General features: G+C 40.1%; 1 protein-coding gene and 1 long non-coding RNA gene across 2 annotated transcripts in view; one reads left to right on the forward strand and one right to left on the reverse strand.

Moving 5' to 3' along the window:
• LOC126480955 (dnaJ homolog subfamily B member 12) overlaps positions 1-22292 on the forward strand; it is a 135005-nt gene that overhangs the window by 79241 nt on the left and 33472 nt on the right. The window contains exon 7 of the mRNA XM_050104386.1: positions 7392-7507. Within this exon, the coding sequence (XP_049960343.1) occupies positions 7392-7507 (116 nt within the window). The remainder of the gene's footprint in view (positions 1-7391; positions 7508-22292) is intronic.
• LOC126480965 (uncharacterized) overlaps positions 14516-22292 on the reverse strand; it is a 182897-nt gene continuing 175120 nt past the window's right edge. The window contains exons 2-3 of the long non-coding RNA XR_007587491.1: positions 20293-20363; positions 14516-14614 (exon numbers count right to left, since the gene is read on the reverse strand). This is a non-coding gene — a long non-coding RNA (uncharacterized LOC126480965). The remainder of the gene's footprint in view (positions 14615-20292; positions 20364-22292) is intronic.

A 22292-nucleotide genomic window follows, 5' to 3' on the forward strand; every position in this document is an offset into this window, starting at 1 on the left:
TCGAAATTTATGAATTAAACAATGCAAGAACCAAAAACACGCAAAGAAATTAAGAATTAAACTATGTAACAAATGAGTGAGCTAGGAGTATACGACTTGCTGCTCAGCTGCTTATCCAACGGCGGCGGCTGAGATGAGATTCTCTGATAGTAAAGTTCTGCTCTGACTTATGGGTGAAACATTTTCAGCATTTCATTTTTCTTTGTAGAGCATGTAAAGGTGTAGTTTAGGTTGTCTAGTAGACGTAACAATTGGCTTCGAGGATGATTTCCTGGTGTAATGTCATGGCAGTTTTGGAAGGCTGTCCAAGACATCTTTCCTGCAGGTTTTCTCATGATTTTTATTCATTTGTCTTGATATTTCTGAATCAGCTGTCATCCCCTGTGGGCATAGTCCATATCAATTCAGGCACGCTAGGAAAAAATCTTACATTCATAGTCTCGGATGTTACTTAATTTAGCATATGTTAAAATGAAGGACTAAGTAAGAATACTTATTTTTTTGTTTTCTCTAAAAAAAATTTCTGCTCTGAGATACAGCCCTCAAAGACACTGCACATACCATTTGGAAGATGCGAATTACGGAAAAAAATTTTAAATGCTGTGTCTCTGGAACAGTGTGTGTGTGTGTGTGTGTGTGTGTGTGTGTGTGTGTGTGTGTGTGTGTATATATATATATATATATATATATATATATATATATATATAATGGAAGGAAACATTCCACGTGGGAAAAATTATATATAAAAACTAAGATCAGGTGACTTACCGAACAAAAGCGCTGGCAGGTCGATAGATACACAAACAAACACAAACATACACACAAAATTCAAGCTTTCGCAACAAACTGTTGCCTCATCAACACTGCTTGTGTCTGTATGTGTGGATGGATATGTGCGTGTGTGCTAGTGTATACCTGTCCTTTTTTCCCCCTAAGGTAAGTCTTTCCGCTCCCGGGATTGGAATGACTCCTTACCCTCTCCCTTAAAACCCACTTCCTTTCGTCTTCCCCTCTCCTTCCCTCTTTCCTGATGAGGCAACAGTTTGTTGCGAAAGCTTGAATTTTGTGTGTATGTTTGTGTTTGTTTGTGTATCTATCGACCTGCCAGCGCTTTTGTTCGGTAAGTCACCTCATCTTTGTTTATATATATATATATATATATATATAATGGAAGGAAACATTCCACGTGGGAAAAATTATATATAAAAACAAAGATGAGGTGACTTACCGAACAAAAGCGCTGGCAGGTCGATAGACACACAAACAAACACAAACATACACACAAAATTCAAGCTTTCGCAACAAACTGTTGCCTCATCAGGAAAGAGGGAAGGAGAGGGGAAGACGAAAGGAAGTGGGTTTTAAGGGAGAGGGTAAGGAGTCATTCCAATCCCGGGAGCGGAAAGACTTACCTTAGGGGGAAAAAAGGACAGGTATACACTCGCACACATGCACATATCCATCCACACATACAGACACAAGCAGACCTTGTGTCTTGTGCTTGTGTCTGTATGTGTGGATGGATATGTGCATGTGTGCGAGTGTATACCTGTCCTTTTTTCCCCCTAAGGTAAGTCTTTCCGCTCCCGGGATTGGAATGACTCCTTACCCTCTCCCTTAAAACCCACTTCCTTTCGTCTTCCCCTCTCCTTCCCTCTTTCCTGATGAGGCAACAGTTTGTTGCGAAAGCTTGAATTTTGTGTGTATGTTTGTGTTTGTTTGTGTGTCTATCGACCTGCCAGCGCTTTTGTTCGGTAAGTCACCTCATCTTTGTTTTTTAATATATATATGCCACTGGCCTTCAAAAGTGAAGAAGTTGTGGGTCAGGATGAAGCTGAAGATTCAACCAAACAGCCCTCGTCAAGGCCAGACATACCAGCAATTAAAGGGAACAGCCATGGGTACCAGGATGGCCCCCTCGTACGCCAAGCTATTCATGGGTCGCTTAGAGGAAGCCTTCTTGGTTACCCAGGCCTGCCAACCCAAAGTTTGGTACAGATTTATTGATGACATCTTCATGATCTGGACTCACAGTGAAGAACAACTCCAGAATTTCTTCTCCAACCTCAACTCATTTGGTTCCATCAGATTCACCTGGTCCTACTCCAAATCCCATGCCACTTTCCTTGACGTTGACCTCCACCTGTCCAATGGCCAGCTTCACACGTCCGTCCACATCAATCCCACCAACAAGCAACAGTACCTCCATTATGACAGCTGCCACCCATTCCACATCAAACGGTCCCTTCCCTACAGCCTAGGTCTTCGTGGCAAATGAATCTGCTCCAGTCCGGAATCCCTGAACCTTTACACCAACAACCGGACAACAGCTTTTGCATCCCGCAACTACTCTCCCGACCTGGTACAGAAGCAAATAACCAGAGCCAGTTCCTCATCCTCTCAAACCCAGAAACTCCCACAGAAGAACCACAAAAGTGCCCCACTTGTGACAGGATTCTTTCCGGGACTGGATCAGACTCTGAATGTGGCTCTCCAGCAGGGATACGACTTCCTCAAATCCTGCCCTAAAATGAGATCCATCCTTCATGAAATCCTCCCCACTCCACCAAGAGTGTCTTTCCGCCGTCCACCTAACCTTCGTAACCTCTTAGTTCATCCCTATGAAATCCCCAAACCTTCTTCCCTACCCTCTGGCTTCTATCCTTGTAACCGCCCCCCGTGTAAAGCCTGTCCCATGCACCCTCCCACCACTACCTACTCCAGTCCTGTAACCCGGAAGGTGTACACGATCAAAGGCAGAGCCATGTGTGATAGCACCCACGTGATTTACCAACTGACCTGCCTACACTGTGACACATTCTATGTGGGAATGACCAGCAACAAACTGTCCATTCGCATGAATGGACACAGGCAGACAGTGTTTGTTGGTAATGAGGATCACCCTGTGGCTAAACATGCCTTGGTGCACGTCCAGCACATCTTGGCACAGTGTTACACCGTCCGGGTTATCTGGATACTTCCCACTAACACCAACCTATCTGAACTCCGGAGATGGGAACTTGCTCTTCAATATATCCTCTCTTCCCGTTATCCACCAGGCCTCAATCTCCGCTAATTTCAAGTTGCCGCCACTCATACCTCGCCTGTCATTCAACAACATCTTTGCCTCTGCACTTCCGCCTCGACTGACATCTCTGCCCAAACTCTTTGCCTTTTAATATGTCTGCTTGTGTCTGTATATGTGTGGATGGATATGTGTGTGTGTGTGTGTGCGCGCGCGAGTGTATACCCATCCTTTTTTCCCCCTAAGGTAAGTCTTTCCGCTCCCGGGATTGGAATGACTCCTTACCCTCTCCTTTAAAACCCACATCCTTTCCTTCCCTCTTTCCTGATGAAGCCACCATGGGTTGCGAAAGCTTGAATTTTGTGTTTGTGTCTATCAGCATACCAACGCTTTCGTTTGGTAAGTTACACCATCTTTGTATATATATATATATATATATATATATATATATATATATATAATTGGAAAGATACTTGCTTTATGGTTACAAAGAAATCCTCCATTTTGACTTATCTGTCAAAGTTCTTTTACTATAGCATTCTGAACTTTTTTATACTTTATGGATTTTTTTTCTTCAAAAATGCTAATTCATAAAATTTTGGTTTTTTTCTGTTAATTAGTTCCAAAAGTATAGTTCTACATTCCCTGAAAAGGAGAGCTTCCACTTTTAGGTTGAACAGGTTTTATAAACAATTGAAATTTTTGCCATACACAAAACCTGTTTTATTACCACATAATCATATAACACGCTCATAAAAAATCAAAACCTAGCCTTACTTAACTTAATTTTAGTTTTGAAAGATGAGTAAGAGACTCAGTTTTCAAGTATTTTAAATGGTTCTAAAATGCATGTGAAGGGTCCAAACACTCAAAGGTTTCAATTTATACATCTGTACATTCTGTTTTGCATTTAAATTAGCCAGTCAATGAACTTAAAATGTGTTCCACTACTTCAGTATCTTCCTTTGATATAGAGTGATGCCTTCCTGTTAAACCAATAGGAACTGGAGCACTTAAAATCTTCAAAACATTGTGAACAGGAACTGAGCACTGATTGCATTGTTGCTGTCCTTCAGCTGGAAACCCATATCCAGCAGCTGGTCCATGTGGTAGCATAATGTTCACTAAAATTTTGTTTAACTCATAACTGGTGTCTATAACCTCTGCAATCCACCAGTCACAGTCATAAACACACGCCACAAACATCCCCCTTCTCAGGTTGTGAATCTGAATATTATCCTGCTGTTTCTGAGGTGTTGGCTGAACGAACGAAATGTCTTCTTTCTTGCTTTTTAAAGTGCGTGCAGTTTGAGCTCGCCCATCATTTTGAGTTCCAAAATGTGTCTTCTGAATTCCTTTCATAGGAGTAATTTGTTTCGACCATTCTTCTTTTTCCTGCTTGCAGGCCCCCGTGGGCCGGGGGGGTAAGAATAGGCCCGAGGTATTCCTGCCTGTCGTAAGAGGTGACTAAAAGGAGTCTCACACCTTTTTGCCTTTGTGATGGTCCCCTGCAGGCCTTGACCTGCATTTTTCTAAATTTTCCCGAAGAGCAAGCCAATTGGGGAAGGGGTGCCTTACATGGTGCATCGGGTCCATTGTGCATTGAGATCTTTAGCCCCCATTCTCATCGTGGCATTGCAGTCCTACGCATCCTCCATCTCTTGAGCGAGGAAACCTACCTGGGTGCATTTCCCTCCTCCCACTATGCAATGTCATTTTCTATGCTGACGAGGACCATGGAATTCTTTGCACCTCATATTCAGCGCGGTAGCCAGTCTGTTGTGGTGGGGCCGTCATGTACCCTGTTGGCTGTAGCCTGCTGACAACACAGGGATTGCTTTGCCTTTGCGTGCACCATTAACTCCCCACGTATGCCATGAAGTAGATGCCCATCTCCCTGGGGCATCGGGACTCCCGGCAATGGCCATCCTGCCAGGTGGCCCTTGCTGAGGCTGGGTGGTGCCCATGGGGAGGGTCCCTTATCGGAGTGGGTGGCATCAGGGCGGATGACACGCCATGAAACATAGTACGTCGTCTCTTGCTGGTAGCCCACTGCCAGCAGTCTCTAAACAGGCAAAGTCTAACTTCAATGCTAAGAAACGTGACCCCAAATTGTTCCCCTCCCTCGCCACACCATGGGAGGAATGCCAGGCTAAGGATGGCAGTGAAGCTTATTCACCCCGGTACCTCGTATGTACGAGAGTTTATGGGGAATCTTTCATGTCCATGAAGCCTCAGTTTTTTGTGGAGAATTTGGAGGACAAGTTTGGGAAAGTGGAGGGCTTGTTCAAAATGCGCTCTGGTTCAATCTTGATTAAAACAGCATACTGTGCCCAGTCAGGAGCATTTTCCCGGGAATGCGGTCCCCTGACCTCCGCGGCTATAAGGGATACTACAGGAACTGTAGCGACTGTAATCAAGTGTCATTTGGTGTTTGCGTTTATCCTGCTGCCCAAGAAACTTCTGATGATGAACTGGTCCCATGTGCATTGTTATCGGTTGCTTCTGGAATCCGTGAAATGACTTTATTGGTACAGAAAGGAAAAATGCCTGCTTTTCTGACACCAGATATTACATTTGATTTGGACATGATAGCTATATTTTCAAAGTTTTTTTCAGCAACCTAGGAAATTTGGATTCTGGCACCACTCCTGTATTCTTCCTTTTTCAATCATCTAGCACATTTCTCCAAGCAAGTTTTAAAGGTCTAAAAAAAAGGCCACATAAAGTGGCTGACACAGATGAGTAGAATTAGGTGGTTGAATCACAGATTTAATGACCTGTTCCTGGTGCACTTTAATCACATTATTTGACAGATGACTCGAGAGATTGTCACCTATAATCACTTTAGGTCCCTCTAATTGCCAGGCATAAGGCAAGACAATTTGAACAAACCATGATTCAAACATTGCTAGGTCAAACCAACCACTTTGATTCCTATTATAACCTGAACCAGTTATGCCCCCTTCGGTCCAAGCATAGTAGAGGTTTTTTGCCCTATAAATTATGTATGGCGGGAGGATTGAGCCGTCGGCAGCTGCTCCTATCATCACACTGATACTTGACGTAGAACTATCCAGTGTCCTTTCAGGATGTCTTGTGCCTCAGTTCACTATTACTTTCACTTGTCCAAGATTGTGACAAAAGTTTGTCTTGTCATAGTTTATAATGTTGGAGGGAGGGACACCACTCAAGGTCACTTCAAGGTTTTTAAAATAATCGGTCGCTGTTTCTCGGGTAACTCCTGCCTTTGCCTCTTAATATTTTCACTTACTCTTATCATTAGTTCTTTATTGCTTTTCAGAAAATATTACCCAACTCATGTCCAGTTCGAATGTCACTAAGTCTTTTTTCAATCCTCCTGCTCGATTGGGATATGCCTGTACAATGTACCTAATATCATTATTCCTCAAAGGAAACCCCAATTTTCACACAACACAATAATCTTTTCCTCACTATTGGTTAATGCTGGTTGGCCGCCTATTTTGTATTTGCACCTTTCCTTGAGTTTGTCATTTAATGTGGTATACAGGACTGCCTATTGCTCTGAAGCTTTCCCGATGCTCAATTTTCCTGATGTGTTTAGAAGAAATTCTGGTTTATAGTTAGATTTCTGTGTTGGTCCCAGAACCTTTTGGTATACTCACATGATCGGATTCACCCTACAAAAACGCATTTTTGTAATTAGGCCTGCTTAGTGACTAAGCAGTATTAGCAATGAACAAAAAAACGAAACTGTGTCAGTGAAGACATTCATATGCAAGCAATAGTATTGCAGCTTACCAGTTACACTTTAGAAATTGCACGCACCAGCAGAAGTTTTCGCACTGTTGTGTTGGCTACAAAAGAATTATACACCTACTGACAATGCGATTTGCTGGTTGCACGCACTCCAACATGCCATTGTTGTAATAGGTTAGTCAAGGATTCACAACAATGATCAGCTGCAATGTAATTGTTAAAATGCTGTGCTAAGTTATCCAAACGTGGAAGAACCTGTAAATGATCGGATTGACACCACCTGATCAGATTCATCTCATTTCACAGTACATAATTAAGTTTGTACAGAACCCTGAGACTGAGAGTCCTATTGTCCCTTGTCCAATTTTTTCTGTGTGTTCGATTTGCGTGTTATTTCTCAGCTTAATTTTATTTGAAAAGATTTAAAAATTAGTAATGGCAGGTGTGTCGATAGTCATTAATGCTAAAGGACAAAAGAATTGAAAATGAACAAAAATTCATTTACGGTATTGTTTCTTCAACAGTAATGTAATTTGAATGTCTTGTCTTAAGAACAATAATTTTGTAATTAATAGTTTTGTTGCATTTCTTGATTTATTAATATTTTGTGCATCTTTTTTTTCAGCAAGCAAATGGCTACACTGTATTCCTGCAGATGCTGCCAATACTCCTTCTCATTGTTCTTTCTATGATGAGTAGTTTTTTCATATCGGACCCTATTTACAGTCTACATGCAAATTCGTAAGTAATGAATTTTCAAGACATATTCAATATGTTAAATTCCAAAGGTTAGCACTGTATATCATTATGGAATGTTTTGTAAACACACACACACACACACACACACACACACACACACACACACAATTGCTGAAAATGGTTTTACTATAGTATGGGTAGCCAGGTAACTTGTGTGGAAGTTGAGAGAGAGAGAGAGAGAGGGGGGGGGGGAGGGGGGGGGCAAAAATAGAGCTATGAGGGCGGGGCACAGGTTGTGCTTGGGTAGCTCAGTTGGTAGTACATTTGCCTGTTAATGGCAGATCCCAGGTTAGAGTCCCACTCCAGTGCACAAATTTAATGTGCCAGAAAGGTTCATTGGCACAAATTCTGCTTCAGAGTGAACATTGATTTAGAAATGTTATTGTAATGCTGTAAATGACTTATCATGGATGTTTGCTTAAAACGGCAAGCAGTGATAAAATCCCTTATTGTGGGCAACCCATCTGAGTGGGTTGCAATAAAGCTGGTTTGGGAATCTTGAGGCTTTTCTATCCAAGATAGAAATATTGTCCATACAGTGCAATAGTTCCCAACAATACCTCCTCAGTGACACGGGTTTCGACAATTTCCAGAGAACAATGAATTATGTTCTTTGTTGTTCACAGGTAAAGTAAGTATTTTGTGAGTTGCTGAAAGTGTGCACTTTGTACAAGAGTTTTTGCACTACAGATATCTTGAGTTTTGACATTAAGCAATAAAAACTGGAAAACTTGATAACTGCCAGTATTGTAAGTTTGTTTGAGTTTGAAGTTTTTACTGTACTTTTTGACATTGACAAAATGTTGGTTGTTCATGTTTGCACTCGAAACAGACCTGTTTCTTGTGGTAAAATTGTTCTCTATAAATATTTCTTTTCATTTATATTTATTTTCACAATTCTTGATGTATTTTTTCTTCAGTTTGAAAAAAAGTTTGTGATGCTGGACACAAAACAATAGTGTGGCCACAAAGAACAAGAGTTTGTGTGTCCACAAAGTAAACAACAAACATAGATAGAGTACAATAAGCAGTAGAACACAATCTGAGGACAGGCACCTACTGCACTGTCCTTACACACAGGAGAGCTCTGGTGGATGATGCAGTAGGTACCGTGCCATGTGCACAAGTCGCTGGCAGTCCCTGGTGGTGAAACAAGGCCTAATGTTGGAGGCGTTGTGCTACTTTTCCGGTCAATGAAATGAAAGGATTCAACAACAAAGCCAAGGTTTTGTGGCCCATAATGAGGTGGAACTTAGTCACATAAAAGAATACATGAAACTTTTTGAGAATGTAGACGGTGGCAAGCTTTTCTTTTCCAAATTGGGAGTAATAGAGTTGAGCATTTTCTGATGCGTAAGCTATTGGATGTTTGGAACCATCCTTATAGCAATGTGCAAGAATGGCCCTGAGGCTATACTGAGAGGTATCTGTAGCCGAGACCATGTGGTGGCTAGGATGGAAGGTAGCCAAATAAGTGGAACAGAATTTACATTTAAAATGACAAATGTATGCTTGCAGGTCTGCATCCACCAGAAAGGAACATCCTTGTAGAGCAATCTGTGAAGAGGATGGGCTAATGTGGCTCCACCTGAAATGAATTTGTGGTGGTAGGAAATTTTACCTAAAAATGGAGTTTTTTGACACTGGAAGGGTGAGACAGTTTTGACAGTGGTGGCATGATTATGTAAAGGCTTTACACCATTTTTACTGTAAAACCTCAGACTCCAAATACACGATGGATGGTTGGAAAAAGTGTGACTTGACCAAGTTGCACTTCAACCCTGCAGTATGTAAGACCGTGAACGAGGAGCATAAGTTGCTTCAATGCATTTCCATTGATGAACCCGTCGTGATGATGTCAACAAAATAGTTGATACAGCCCAGAAATTGTGTCAGTGGCTAAACTGGACTTTGAAAAAACTTGGACTGTGGAAAAATCGGGACTTTGTACGGGTGCTGATGACCGCACAGTTGAGCGCCCCATAAACCAAATATCATCATCAGCCCAGGACGGACAGTGTCAGTTGTTCCAGAAAACGCTGAAATATTGCAGGGGTGCTAGCCAGACCAAATGGTGGGTGCTGATATTGGTATAACCTGAAATGTGTGTTAATCACAAGGAGCCTTTTTGAATCCTCACCCAATGGAACCATCCAATTTTTGAGACACTCTGGCCCCTACCAAGTTTGGCCAGTGACTCATCCTGACAGAGCAAAGGGTAGATGTCAATGATAGACTGAGTGTTAACAGAAATTTTAGTTGCTGCAGATGCAAAGCTTACCATTCTGTTCTTTAGCAGTCACGAGGGACAATAAACCACTCACTGGATGTAATAAGCTGTATCATCCCCAACTATGTCAGCTTGTCCAATTCTGATTTCACTTGATTGTGCAAAGACACTGGAATAAAGTGTGTAAAAAGTGCTGTTGCGCTGTAGGTTTAATTAGTGGCACAACTTAACCTATTGAAAAGAGATGAGAACTATGTACACAGACCTGATCGGAAATAAGGTGCACTGTATCTGCAGTGGGAAAACCAAAAGGACTAGAAGCATACAGACCAAATAAATAGTCGGCCTCAGCATCATCCACTACCAGAAAAGTCAAGAAATGAACCACAGATTTGTACACAGTGGATGCCGTAAATTGCCCCAAAACTGGGATATGCTGTTTGTTGGTACAAAAAACGTTGTGTAACTGGAGACGTGCTGGAGATCCCAAGTCCGCATAAGTTTGTGAGTTCAGCAATGCTACACCTACACCTGTGTAGTCTGAGCACATTGCCTATCACTTGCACTTCAATAAACAGTTTGTTATTATTTGTCAGCTCTGGAGACAGATTTAACATGCATGTGTCTGTCTGCAGGAGAGGGCTGGAAATGACACAGACACTGTATGTCTTTTTTTTCCTACAGTTGTTGCAAGTTGCCCAGCACTTGGGTCCCTATCATGTTTCACAAAACAGTATGAGCCAGATGGGAGAGCTGAGCACATGTCATGTCCAGTGCGGCATGGAGGCTGTGTTCGTAAGCTGCCATGTTGTCCTACCCTGAGAACTGATGCCTGACTACTAGCAAGAGGAGCCACTGTGGTGACGTCACACCAGGCCTCAAATTGATCACCAGCAGCACAAGATATCTCGAAAGATTGAGGAGTATTTGACACTTCAGCCAAAGATGGATTCTCACACTTCAATGCATGTTGATGCACCTCCTTATCATGAGCCAACTGAACGGTGTCATGGACCATAGTATCAGTGTAGGAATCATGATGAGCATCAGTGACAAACTGACATTTGCGACTGGGACCATGGCATTTGACTGCCAAAGCCCGGTAGGGCTTGTGGTGCTGTTTATAACAATGATTGAACATGACACATACTGCAGTGGGACACATTGCGTATGGTGATAATTGGACAACAATTCACACATTTCATCAAGCACAGGTTCCTGGAGTTTGGGTAACTGGTACAACAACTAGTAAATCTGAGGGGAAATCCAGTAAAGGATCAAAGCATAACCCATGTTAACATTAGTGACACCAAAATAGAGGAAGTATTGCCAAAGCCTTTCCTCATAAGTCTCTCAGGCTTTGACCACGATGTCATAAACGGGAAAAGGTGGCAAGTACACTGACAGCATAGAAGACTGCATAATCAGTGTGGCCAACAAATTTATAATAAAACTGTAAGAGCTTGCTGCTGCTTGTTGAGAGATTTGAGCACTGCCTCCATGGACATAACTAGTGGAACAGCCAAATAGATCAAGCACGTGGAAGTGAACAGTCATTGCCAGTTGTGTCTTAATGATAGAAACGAACAATAGTGCAGTCACAAAGGCCAAGAGTTTATTTACCCACATTCAAGTAAACAACAAACATAAACAGTGCAATAAGCAATAGAACACAATCTGAAGATGGGGAGCTGCCGCACTGTCCTTCTTTAGAAGAGAGCTGTGGTAGATGACACGGTGGATGCCATGCTTTGTGCACAAGTCATGGTTTCCCTCTAGTGGCTGGCCCAAGCAGATGGTGTTGGCGGAGTACTTGAGTGTAGTGCTCCAAACGCTTTGTGCCACACCCCATATCCAGGTATGATGTACAGGGTTATAGCCGTTGGTGTAAAGTGAGGTGTTGCTTGTTGGCTCAAAAACTTGGGTTTTCATCCTCAGTCCCTACGAGGACTATTATTGGTATGTAATTTGCACTACAGATCTAACAGACTATTCATGTCAGAAATAAAGCTACATTGTGATTTGAAATCTGTGTTAAACTGTATGCCCAATTCCTTTTTCCTCCTTTAGTTAAAATTATCCAAATGTTTTAGTTCACCTTCCACAAGACAAAAGTGTACAACCCATGACCCTGTCTATCTAATACAAAACTTTGGTTCCAAACCAACAATTGTGCTGGTTATATATGCGGTAATATACTGTTGCGAGAGGAGTATAATGCTAGTCATTTCAGGGTATGATGAAATGTAGTTTCAGGGTGTAATGGAGGGTTGTCGAAACCTTGGCGGGTATATATTTCAGCTTTCTCACTTAGGATGCTGTTTTATAAAGAGGAGAGTGCTTTTTGTGCTGATTAGTTGGGTTAGTTGGTGTGATTGGTGTATTAGGAGTTTGGGAATTATGTCATAGGTGAGCTATTTGTTGTCAGAGGTGAGCTATTTGTAAACAAGATTGTGGGTTAAGTAGTGTATGTCTGTGAAGGCATGCTCAATCCCCAACCTCCCACACTCCTAATACTCAAACCTCACCAGCCAACTGCAAAGGTTCTCCCATTCACTACAACATACAATCCCCTGTACGCACTTAATTTTTGTTTAAAGTTGTTGACTGATTCAGGGAATTGAGGCACAGATAGTTCAGAGAAGTGTGATTCAAATCCTTGTATGGCTATTCTGACTTAGGTTTTCTATGGTCTTCCTAAAAGATGTTTGCCAATTAGAGTGCCTTAATGAGGTCAAAACTAAATTCTGATTGTATTGTGGGAAATGGCAAAGCACCTCAGACTGCGCGGCTCCTAAAGTATGTAAATTTCATTAAAGCCCAATAGTTAGTCACAGAAATAAATTTTAATGTCTGTCTCACAAACCATATGTGAAATGTCACAAATAATTCGACATCCTGACTGCATTTTGGAGCCTTGCAAACTATTTAAGTATTGGCTTACAACCAAATTCTATCAGCAAAACAACAAAAAAATTATTATAAATCACAGGTTGACATTCTCAGACTACTACTTGTGAAACGTTAAGAGGTGAAACTGACATGGCTGACTCCCATCCAAAAATCCATCACCTGACAAGAATTGGGCCCCACTGAGTGATAAACTGTGGGAGATCAAGAGCTTGGCAAAGCTTGGCTTTAAATACCCTCACACTGCACTAAACTCCAGTGAACCACCAAAATTTGCAGAAATTGGCCACTATTTAAATTTATTATGATTTTAGCTATTGTTAACGTGATCAGAGGAGCCAGTCATTTTTTGACCTCACGAGTTGGTCTGAGTGGTTCTTAATGACTCAGTAAAATATTTATTTTACAGACACATGCTCATTACTTTAAATGAAAGAAATGTTACTAAACAAATATAACTAAATATTCTCTCCTTATATTTATTGCTGTTATGGACACTGGTCAATGGGTTCTCAAAAATTAAATATATTTTTCCGTATTTAAATGACGTGCATCTTAATTGATGACTGAATGAATAATTGCTCAATTAACTACAAAATACATTTTAAGTTTGAAAATACGATATGCTGGGGAGAAGATTACGCAGGGGTACATTTTTAATTCTGCCTTTGATGGGATAGGTGATGCTCATGACCGAACTGGGGTATGTGCTGGTGGGACGATGTATGGAACAGGTCTTGCATCTGTCTATTACAGTGATATGAGCCATGAGGCAAGGGTTGGGAGCAGGGGTTGTGTAGGGATGGCTGAGGATATTGTGTAGGTTTGATGGGTGGCAGAATACCAATGTGGGAGGGGTGGGAAGGATAGTGGGTAGGGCATTCTTCATTTTAGGGCACAATGAGAAGTAGTCTAAACCCTGGTGGAGAATGTAATTGAGTTGCTCCAGGCCTGGATGGTACTGAGTCACAAGTGAAATTCTCCTCTGTGGACGGATGTTGGGACTTTGGGAGGTGGTTGGTGACTGGGGAGATGAGGCATGGGAGATCTGTTTTTATACAAGGTCAGGAGGGTAATTACGGTCTTTGAAGGCCTCAGTGAGACCCTTGGTATATTTTGTGAGGGACCACTGCTCACTACAGATGAGGCAGTCATTGGTGGTAGGCTGTATGGAAGAGACTTCTTGGTATTGAGTGGGTGGCTTCCGTCGAAGTGGAGGTATTGCTGGTGGTTGGTAGGTGTGTTATGGACACAGCGGAGGTCAACATCGAGGAAGGTGGCTTGTTGGGTTGAGTAGGGCCAGGTGAAGCAATTGGGGGGGGAGGGGGGGGAGGCAGAACCACTCTAAAATTGCATCACTATAATAGCCCCACTAACACTTCAATGCTTGTTCATGATATTTTGACAGAATAAAGACTGATACGTTGCCTTAGTCACTGTATTCACTAGATGTGGCCCCTGTGTTCTGAAAAGAACCATGAAGGGACATAGTTTCACCACTAACGATAAGATAAAAATAGAATTGCTGAAGGGTCTGAACACCATAACAAAAAGTGAGTTCCAAAAGTGCTTCCAACATTGGAAAAAGCACTGGCACAAGTGTATTGTTTCTGATGGGGATTACTTTCAAGGGGACTAAGGTCATGTTCTTCAATAAATGAAGATTCTTTAAGAAAAACAAAAAATCCAGTCATTTTTTGATCACAACTTGTAAAATAGAACAAAAATAAAATTCTCAGTATAACTTCTTTGTAAAATTGTAGAACGGTTTTTTAATTATTTTAACTCCATTGTACATAGATTTACATTTATTTAATTCTTTTAACAATGTGCAAACAAATCATTTTTCACTTCCAATACCATATTTGTGGCCTGATTAATATTACGCATGGTGCTCTGATTCACATACTGTACTGGACACTCATCGCACTTCTTATCTTGCACACCAACTGAAATTTCCGAACTAGACTTAAGGAACACATAAATGCATTTAGGTACATACAATGCTCACAATAAACATCCCATAGCTACTCACATCAGCAACACAGGACATGCTTTTGACAACATAGATGATAACCTAATAATACTGTATAAACTAAACAAAGGTCACAGAATGAATCTCTTTGAAGAACTGGAAATTTTTATTCACAAAAGAAAACACGGGCAGAACATACTCATTGACTAAACTGAGACAGACAGAGTGAATTTTTTTGGAAGCTTCTAAAGTGTACTGGATGGTACACTATAAATTTTGTTAATCCATGCTGTAGTGATCTGACCTGTGTGTGTAATTGCCTATTAGCTTACATAGTATGTCCAGTTCAAATGACACACTAGAGCACTGAAAGTGTTTTTTGCTGGTCAATATAGTAAATATTTAAGTAATTTCAAATCTCATTGGAAAGTTGGTTTTTCCATCCTGCAATAAAAGCTCATATTATGTTCAAATTCACTGTAAAAATGTAGGACATTGCTTGCTGTCCCATGGTGTAAAAATGTCAAAAAGAAGTAGAAGAGAAATGTTTTGAGAAATTCTTAGAGAGATCCAGTATGACAAATTGCATAAACAACACATAGGCTTAATGGTTCATATATAAGATAGGCCTACATGGTGGGAAGACAGAAAAGGGGTAAAATGTTCACCAATTAGTGAACATTTTGGTTTTCAATAATAAAATATGGAACAAATGCTTAACAGGTGTATGATATTTCTTTGCAGAAGAGACACTGTTTCCAACAAATTCAAAAATTCTAATGTGAAAAATATAAAATCCATTACCTTGAATAGACTGGTTAATGCTGGGCATGTGCACAAATAGTTTGATCTGATGATAGTGATTAGAGCGAGATTTTTCTTGCTGGTTTTCCACAAGAAATAAAGAATCTGACAAGAGAAGGTAGATGATAAATTTTGCCTATATATGTAGCAATATTGACTTTTTGGAAGATGCTCATTTGATTATCAGATCTAAGAAAAAACTTAATTTGTTATGGAGACATGAATGGTGAAGTGTTTAAAACTAGTTTAGTGATGACAATGCCAAAACTGGAGTCCTCCAGCATTGTAGTTATGAACAATCCTTCATATTGTAGTGTCAGTATTGAATCCAGACAATTAATAGTTTCTACTCCAACAGGTGAGTGGCACTTAAAATTACAAATTTTGTTTTCCATTCCAGTGTGGAGCCTCATTTGACATGATTTTTTGTAGCTCTCACATGCTTCACTCTTGAATCTGACTGTACTAAGCATCAATGCTACATAGACTGCCATCTAGGGAAGCCTGTGTTAGCTTGGTATTGAACTGTTGTATGGAGAGAGATGTTGTAATTATTATATTCAAGTTAATAGAAGTGGAATGACTAGTTCTTCATGTACAGCCCTTGCAGGGGAAGAGATCATAGAGCTTTTAGAGGAATCTCTGAAGTGAAAATGAGACTGACCTTGATTTTGATGATGACAGTGATTAATTTGTAAACAACTTGAGTAAAAATCATTCTGTAAGTAGTGAAAATGTTCATGTTTCTTTTGATTCAGCAGAAGATTCACGCCCGAAACAAAGAGGTATACCACGATAAAAGTACAGAAAATGACACCACTTTCACAGTGTGACACACAGTGGGACTGGGGAAATGCTGCCACAAAAGAAAAGAAATGCTTCAATGGTGTGCTACAGAATATGGCATTATTAAAGTATAAAACCCACAGGACTATTTGTCAAGAGAATAATTACAATCACCTGCTTTCTTTTCAGGCAGTTACGGTCATAGACACTTTATGTGAACTTTCTGGGCACTTCGTGTTTCTAATCCAAATCCAGAGAGTGCTACACATGTCAGCACTCATATTTGGTCACATCTTCAGCAAAGTGAAAAATGTGTTGGATTACTTGTCTGACAAATTTCTCTAAAATTGTAGAGGATACGAGTGGTTAACTGCTGATGAATCTACAGCATTGTTCAAGGATCGTGGGTCGCTCAGAATGCACAATCCGCAAAAACCAACAAAATGAGGACAGAATTTATGTACTTTCAGATTCATTAAATGGTCATATTTGGGTTTTGATACCCTATTTTGTTGTTATAACAACAGAGTCAGTGACTCATTCAGACTTGAATTTATCTGAGAATAGTTCATCCATTGTAGAAATGCAACAGAACAGTCAGAGTATTATTTTTACACAGACCATTTTTATACAAACACACATTGAACAATTCAGGCCAATTCCAAGAACCTCCCAGCTGCAATTAGAAAGGATTTCTGCATCTAAAGCAGCATGAAATAAAATGCTTCTGCAATAACAAAATGACATTTCAGCCATTGCAGCATAAATGAATTGTTCTCTTGCTTTCCACAAAAGTAAATAGCCCAGTGTCATTTATAGAAAGGGGAAACAGGAAGGAAAGGGAAGAAATAATGAAATCAAATGTGAATATTGATTATACTTTGAAAATGGGCAGAGTTCATTGATCTCGCCATTCTATTTATGGTTACAATTATTGAAAATTCTCATGTGGTGGTGAAAACTGCACTTCATGTTATTGGAGGTTACACTTGTAAACTGCTATTTGGCTGTCTCACAAAGTTTTCTATGAAAGTGTTAAGAGACTTGGTTCGTGAAGAAAGAAGACGAGGATGTTGTTCAACTTCTGATGACAAGGAATACTTAAATGGAAGATTGCGAATTATCAAGAGACTTCTGGGGAACAAGAATAAAGGTTGCGCAGTGTGTTTGGGCTGAAAAAAAAAAAGAAAGGTGGTGGGTATGAAACTGTGTATTACTGTGAAACATGCACACGAAATACAGTTCTCCACCCTGAAGAGTTTTTCAGAAAATCATGTGATGAAAGGTTTTTTACTGTAATGCTTATGCTCTTATATTTGAAGCAAAGTACACTTTTTGTTTCAGTTTATTCACTAATTGTAGGACAGTGGCTCCATTGTTTCCCAAAGAGTGCGCTTGCTGCCCAGGCAGCGGTGTTTTATTTGAGCACACAGAGAAGCTCTGTGTGTGCATTATAGAGTGCAAAAGGTTAGAATCCTGGAGGAAGCAAGACATTATAATATTTTAGATAGAAAAGGAAGCCATTGTTGATCACTATACAATTAAGCTTGATTACCTTAAACAATTTCAAGTGCCTGTTGTACATAAATGCATTGTTGATGAAATAGCAAAAGCTTAAGGTATCATAATCATTAGGTTACTGCCATATCACTGCGACTTGAAGCTTACATAGTTTATTTGTAGTCAAATATAATATTGTATTGTATTGTTAGAGACAAGTGACTTCCAAGCTATCACGTGTACTCAAATTAACATCTAAAGCTCTGTTTTCTGTCGATACCAAACACTCTTGGGATGCAGAGTGGCATTTCGTATAAGAAAATGGCATTTGGATGGCTTCATGAATGCAGATGCTGATAAGCTCATCAGTGTAGCAGATGAAAGATCCAATTGTGAATGAGATCCCTAGAATTGTGTAATGGAAGGAGTTGATTATAAGATGAATGTCTGTTTTTACTGCCTTCATTGGTCTTTGATTATACAGTGAAATCTCCACATTATGTTGTCACAGTTTCTGGGTAATACCTTGTGAAGTATTCTATCGAGCAGTATTGTTTGTATTGGAGTTTTATCATATATTAATTCTTCGTATACCCACACTCGGATAGACTGGAGGATGCGAGCTGTTACAGTGTTTTTATTTCAGTATGAATGAGTCCTCCAGCTGTTTTTAAATACAGCTGAAGGATTCTTTCACATGCAAATAAAAGCAAGGTATATTACTTGATCATTTTTGCAAATTGCACTAAATGGCATTCGAAGTTGAATTGTTTGCCCATTGGTAGTTGTTTGTAAAAACAACATATATGTGGAATACAATGTGTGTGTTTTTTTTTCCAGCTGCTAGTATGTATTTAAGCTGCAGCAAAGTATTCTTCTGATGCAGAGCACAGTGGCTATTGAACAGGGCAGTGCAGTTACCAGTTAAATGGACCAGTAAGACGATGTACAGGGTGGTCCAAAAGTCCGGAAACACCCTGATAAAATCCAAATGGAGTAGCAAACAAGGAAACAGAGTCCCTACACACGAGGAACGGGAAGGGGGAAGCTTTGTAGGGTATGCTACCAACATGGCGGCCATCTTGAAAGCCGCCATCTTGGATTCAACTCCAAAATTTCAAATGGGAATGTGCTCATGTGACATACCAAACAGATAGAGAATTTCACCAGAAAAACAATGCCGTTGTTATTTTAAACATAGCTTTATTCATTCTCGGGTTATAGCCAATTACTTGCGGCAGCAGTGGGACGCTCGGCAGCGTGAGTATTACGTACTGAGAAGTCATAAAATGGAATCTGAAACGGTGCAAAGTGACTATCCCATGCCTGATATGTTACATGTGTTTAACTGTTCGGTATCATTCACTCGTGCTGACGTTTTAATCAACGGTTATCTGAGGTTATTGGATGAAGTGTTTCCCTTGTTGTTAACGGAGGACGGGACATTTCCAGAATTCTTTCATCATGTTGAGCCCCACCACATTATGGGCACAATGTGCAAGCGTACCTGGATGTGCAGTTCCCTCAAAAGTAGATTGGTCACAGGGAGTGGCTTTCACATTCACCAGATTTGACTCCGTTGGATTTTTATCTTTGGGGTCATGTCAAAGCAATGGTCTATTCTGTGAAAATACGGGATTTGCATCATCTAAAGCAGCACATTGTTGATGCGTGTGGTCAAATTCAGCCAGATGTGTTGGTCAAATTTCATCAGGACTGGGTTCGGAAGATAGCATTAACAAGCCAACATAATGGACAACATATCGAGCAATTCCTATGACTGTTGATGATCTCTCGGGAATGTGTAACTTCGGTGTAATGTCTCTTCGGCACATAACACACGTGCTGCAGAGCGTCCCACCGCTGCCACATGTAACTGGCTATAACCTAAGAATGAATAACGCTATGTCTAAAATAACAACGGCATTGTTTTTCTGGTGAAATTCTCTATCTGTTTGATATGTCACATGACCATATTCCCATTTGAAATTTTGGAGTTGAATCCAAGATGGCGGCTTTCAAGATGGCCACCATGTTGGTGGAATAGCCTATAAAGTTTCCCCCTTCCCGGTCCTTGAGTGTAGGGACTCTGCTTCCTTGTTTGCTACTCCATTTGAATTTTATGAGGGTGTTTCCGGACTTTTGGACCACCCTGTAGGTGTTGTGAGGCTGCATCAACAAACCCTTATCATACATGACTGAACTCGACAAGCCATTGTTTACATTCTATGGGATAAATAATTTAGTGATGTACCAACAAACATGAAGGGGAATAGAAAAGTGTTGACTTCTTTGTTAAACTGAAGGTGAACATAGTATAGTGAGATTTAATGCATTCATACTGTGATCAGCCAGCTTGAATTATCTTTCTTATCATAACCGGGTAACTGTCAAGTTATAGCGTGCATGAGAGTGCGTGTGCGCGCGCGCACCCACACACACACACACACACACACACACACACACACACACACACACACTCACACACAGTATTTGTCAATTATTATCTAGTTAGTAAGATGAACCACTTTTGTATCTTAGGAAAAACTGGCTGTCATGTACCTTTCAGATGAAATAAATTTCGTTTCCATTGTGCTGGGTCACTAGCTTTATCCATGACTTTAGCTGGATACCTGAAAACATACCATATAGTCACACACTAAGAAAAAATCTGAAATCAAAGTGTTAAAAAATTGTCTCACAGGCCAAATTGGCACTTGACATATGCAACTGTGTTACGTGTTCCAGCAATACCAAAACAAAATTTGATTGATTTCAATGGTTTCTTCATATTGAAGTGGAAACATTTTCCTTGCTCTAATGCTGTGTTCTTCCCAATCCTGATATTTGGCTGTTAAGATATGTTTAAATGGGATATTAAAAATTGCATATTGCTGACAATATAGCCTAGCAAAGCTGCCTGTCAGCATAGCCACCCATACAAATTACAGACACCTGCATGGCAACGTTACGAGCCACTGTTGCCCAACAATATTTGTGACAATATGTTTGCGGGCTAGAAGTTTTCCATGGGCCACACTATGGCCAAGGAGTGGACCAAAATGAGCGAGTCAGAGGTAGTGTGGCTCTCCTGCATTTGAATTCGACAAGGCAAAAGAATAAAAAGAGAAATCTGGCTTATTCTTTTTCAAGTAAGTGAACTGCTTCCGAAACTTCAACTCAGGAACTGTTGCTGAACACATACCATTTCAGGAATGCTGAAACATGATCTTGAAAATGTTATTTAAAAGCAATTCATCCAATAACTGGTAGGAACAATGCAAATATGGAGAACTATGTACCAATTAAAAGCAGACTGTTGATCACCTTCAGGCTGCCTGGTGATCCATACAGTAGCATTTAAAGTGTAGCCCTTCATCTCATAGATATGCCCTCTTTGTACCAGACATTCACAATGCATTGGTGGAAGAACTCAATTAATCGTTAAATTAATTTTAAATAACAATCACATGGTTACGTTAATATTTTATTGTGAATCACCCTTGTGATATAACTATGAATTTCAGAAAAGCATTACATTTACAATCATAGTTGTGGGACATATAAAGTAATGTATGTAAAAAGTATAAAAGTAAAAAAATAAAAATAAAACAGGAATTACTAGTAGGCGAGCTGCTGCCCATGAACTTGGAAACACACATGGTGGAGCTTCATAAGTGCTTAGAAGTCTTAAAACAACCTATGTAGAATAAAATCAGGTATCACTATTCCAGATCTTCTATGACAGTAGCACTGAGGTTGTCCATTTTCACATTTTGGTATTTATGTATTATTTTCTGTATTTTATAGCTCTGGATGTAGACTTAGGCTTCACGTTTATGGATTAAATGTTATCTTATTTGCTGACTTGCACATTCCTTTAAACATCAGACAAATAGCTTCTATCTCTGTAAGCATTCTGTCTGTCAAATTGAAGCGAAATAATGTTTCAGTGCTCAGATTTATGCGACTTTTGACTGCAGTGCAGTTGGTTGGAGAAGGAGGACACAAGGCTGAGTGTGAGAGGGAAGCATCTATAGACAAGGACAGAAATGAATATCGCATGGCAATGCAAAACGGAAAATGGAAAGATCAAATCTTCTAAGTCACACGTCACACATTTGTCAGGAGGATCAAAAAGCGATGTATCTCTTTTTGTAAAAAACTTATTTCTATCCAAAAAATGAGAAAATAGTCAAATACCACAGAATTATGCTTCTCTCCTCATCAGTGCATTGAGAAAAATTAGAAAGTCAGTAATATATTAATAATGTTCTAGGTGCCATACCAGGAATCTGAGTCATGCAGTTATCTTTAATGAAGTAGTGTGTGAGAGAGACTCCATAAATATGCTGTCAGATCATTATAAGGGGTCAAAGTGGTGCAAGTTTTAGCAGCTTGCTTTAAATATTGAGAAATATAAAATTGTGCACAAAATGAAAAAAATGTAGTATCCTGTGGCTGTAACATCACTGAGTCACAGTTGGAATCGGCCAATTCGTACAAATACCGGGCTATAACAGCTTGTAGGGGTATGAAATGAAATAATCACACAGTCTCAG

Source organism: Schistocerca serialis, chromosome 1 (genome assembly GCF_023864345.2).
Source record: "Schistocerca serialis cubense isolate TAMUIC-IGC-003099 chromosome 1, iqSchSeri2.2, whole genome shotgun sequence".
NCBI lineage: Eukaryota > Metazoa > Arthropoda > Insecta > Orthoptera > Acrididae > Schistocerca > Schistocerca serialis.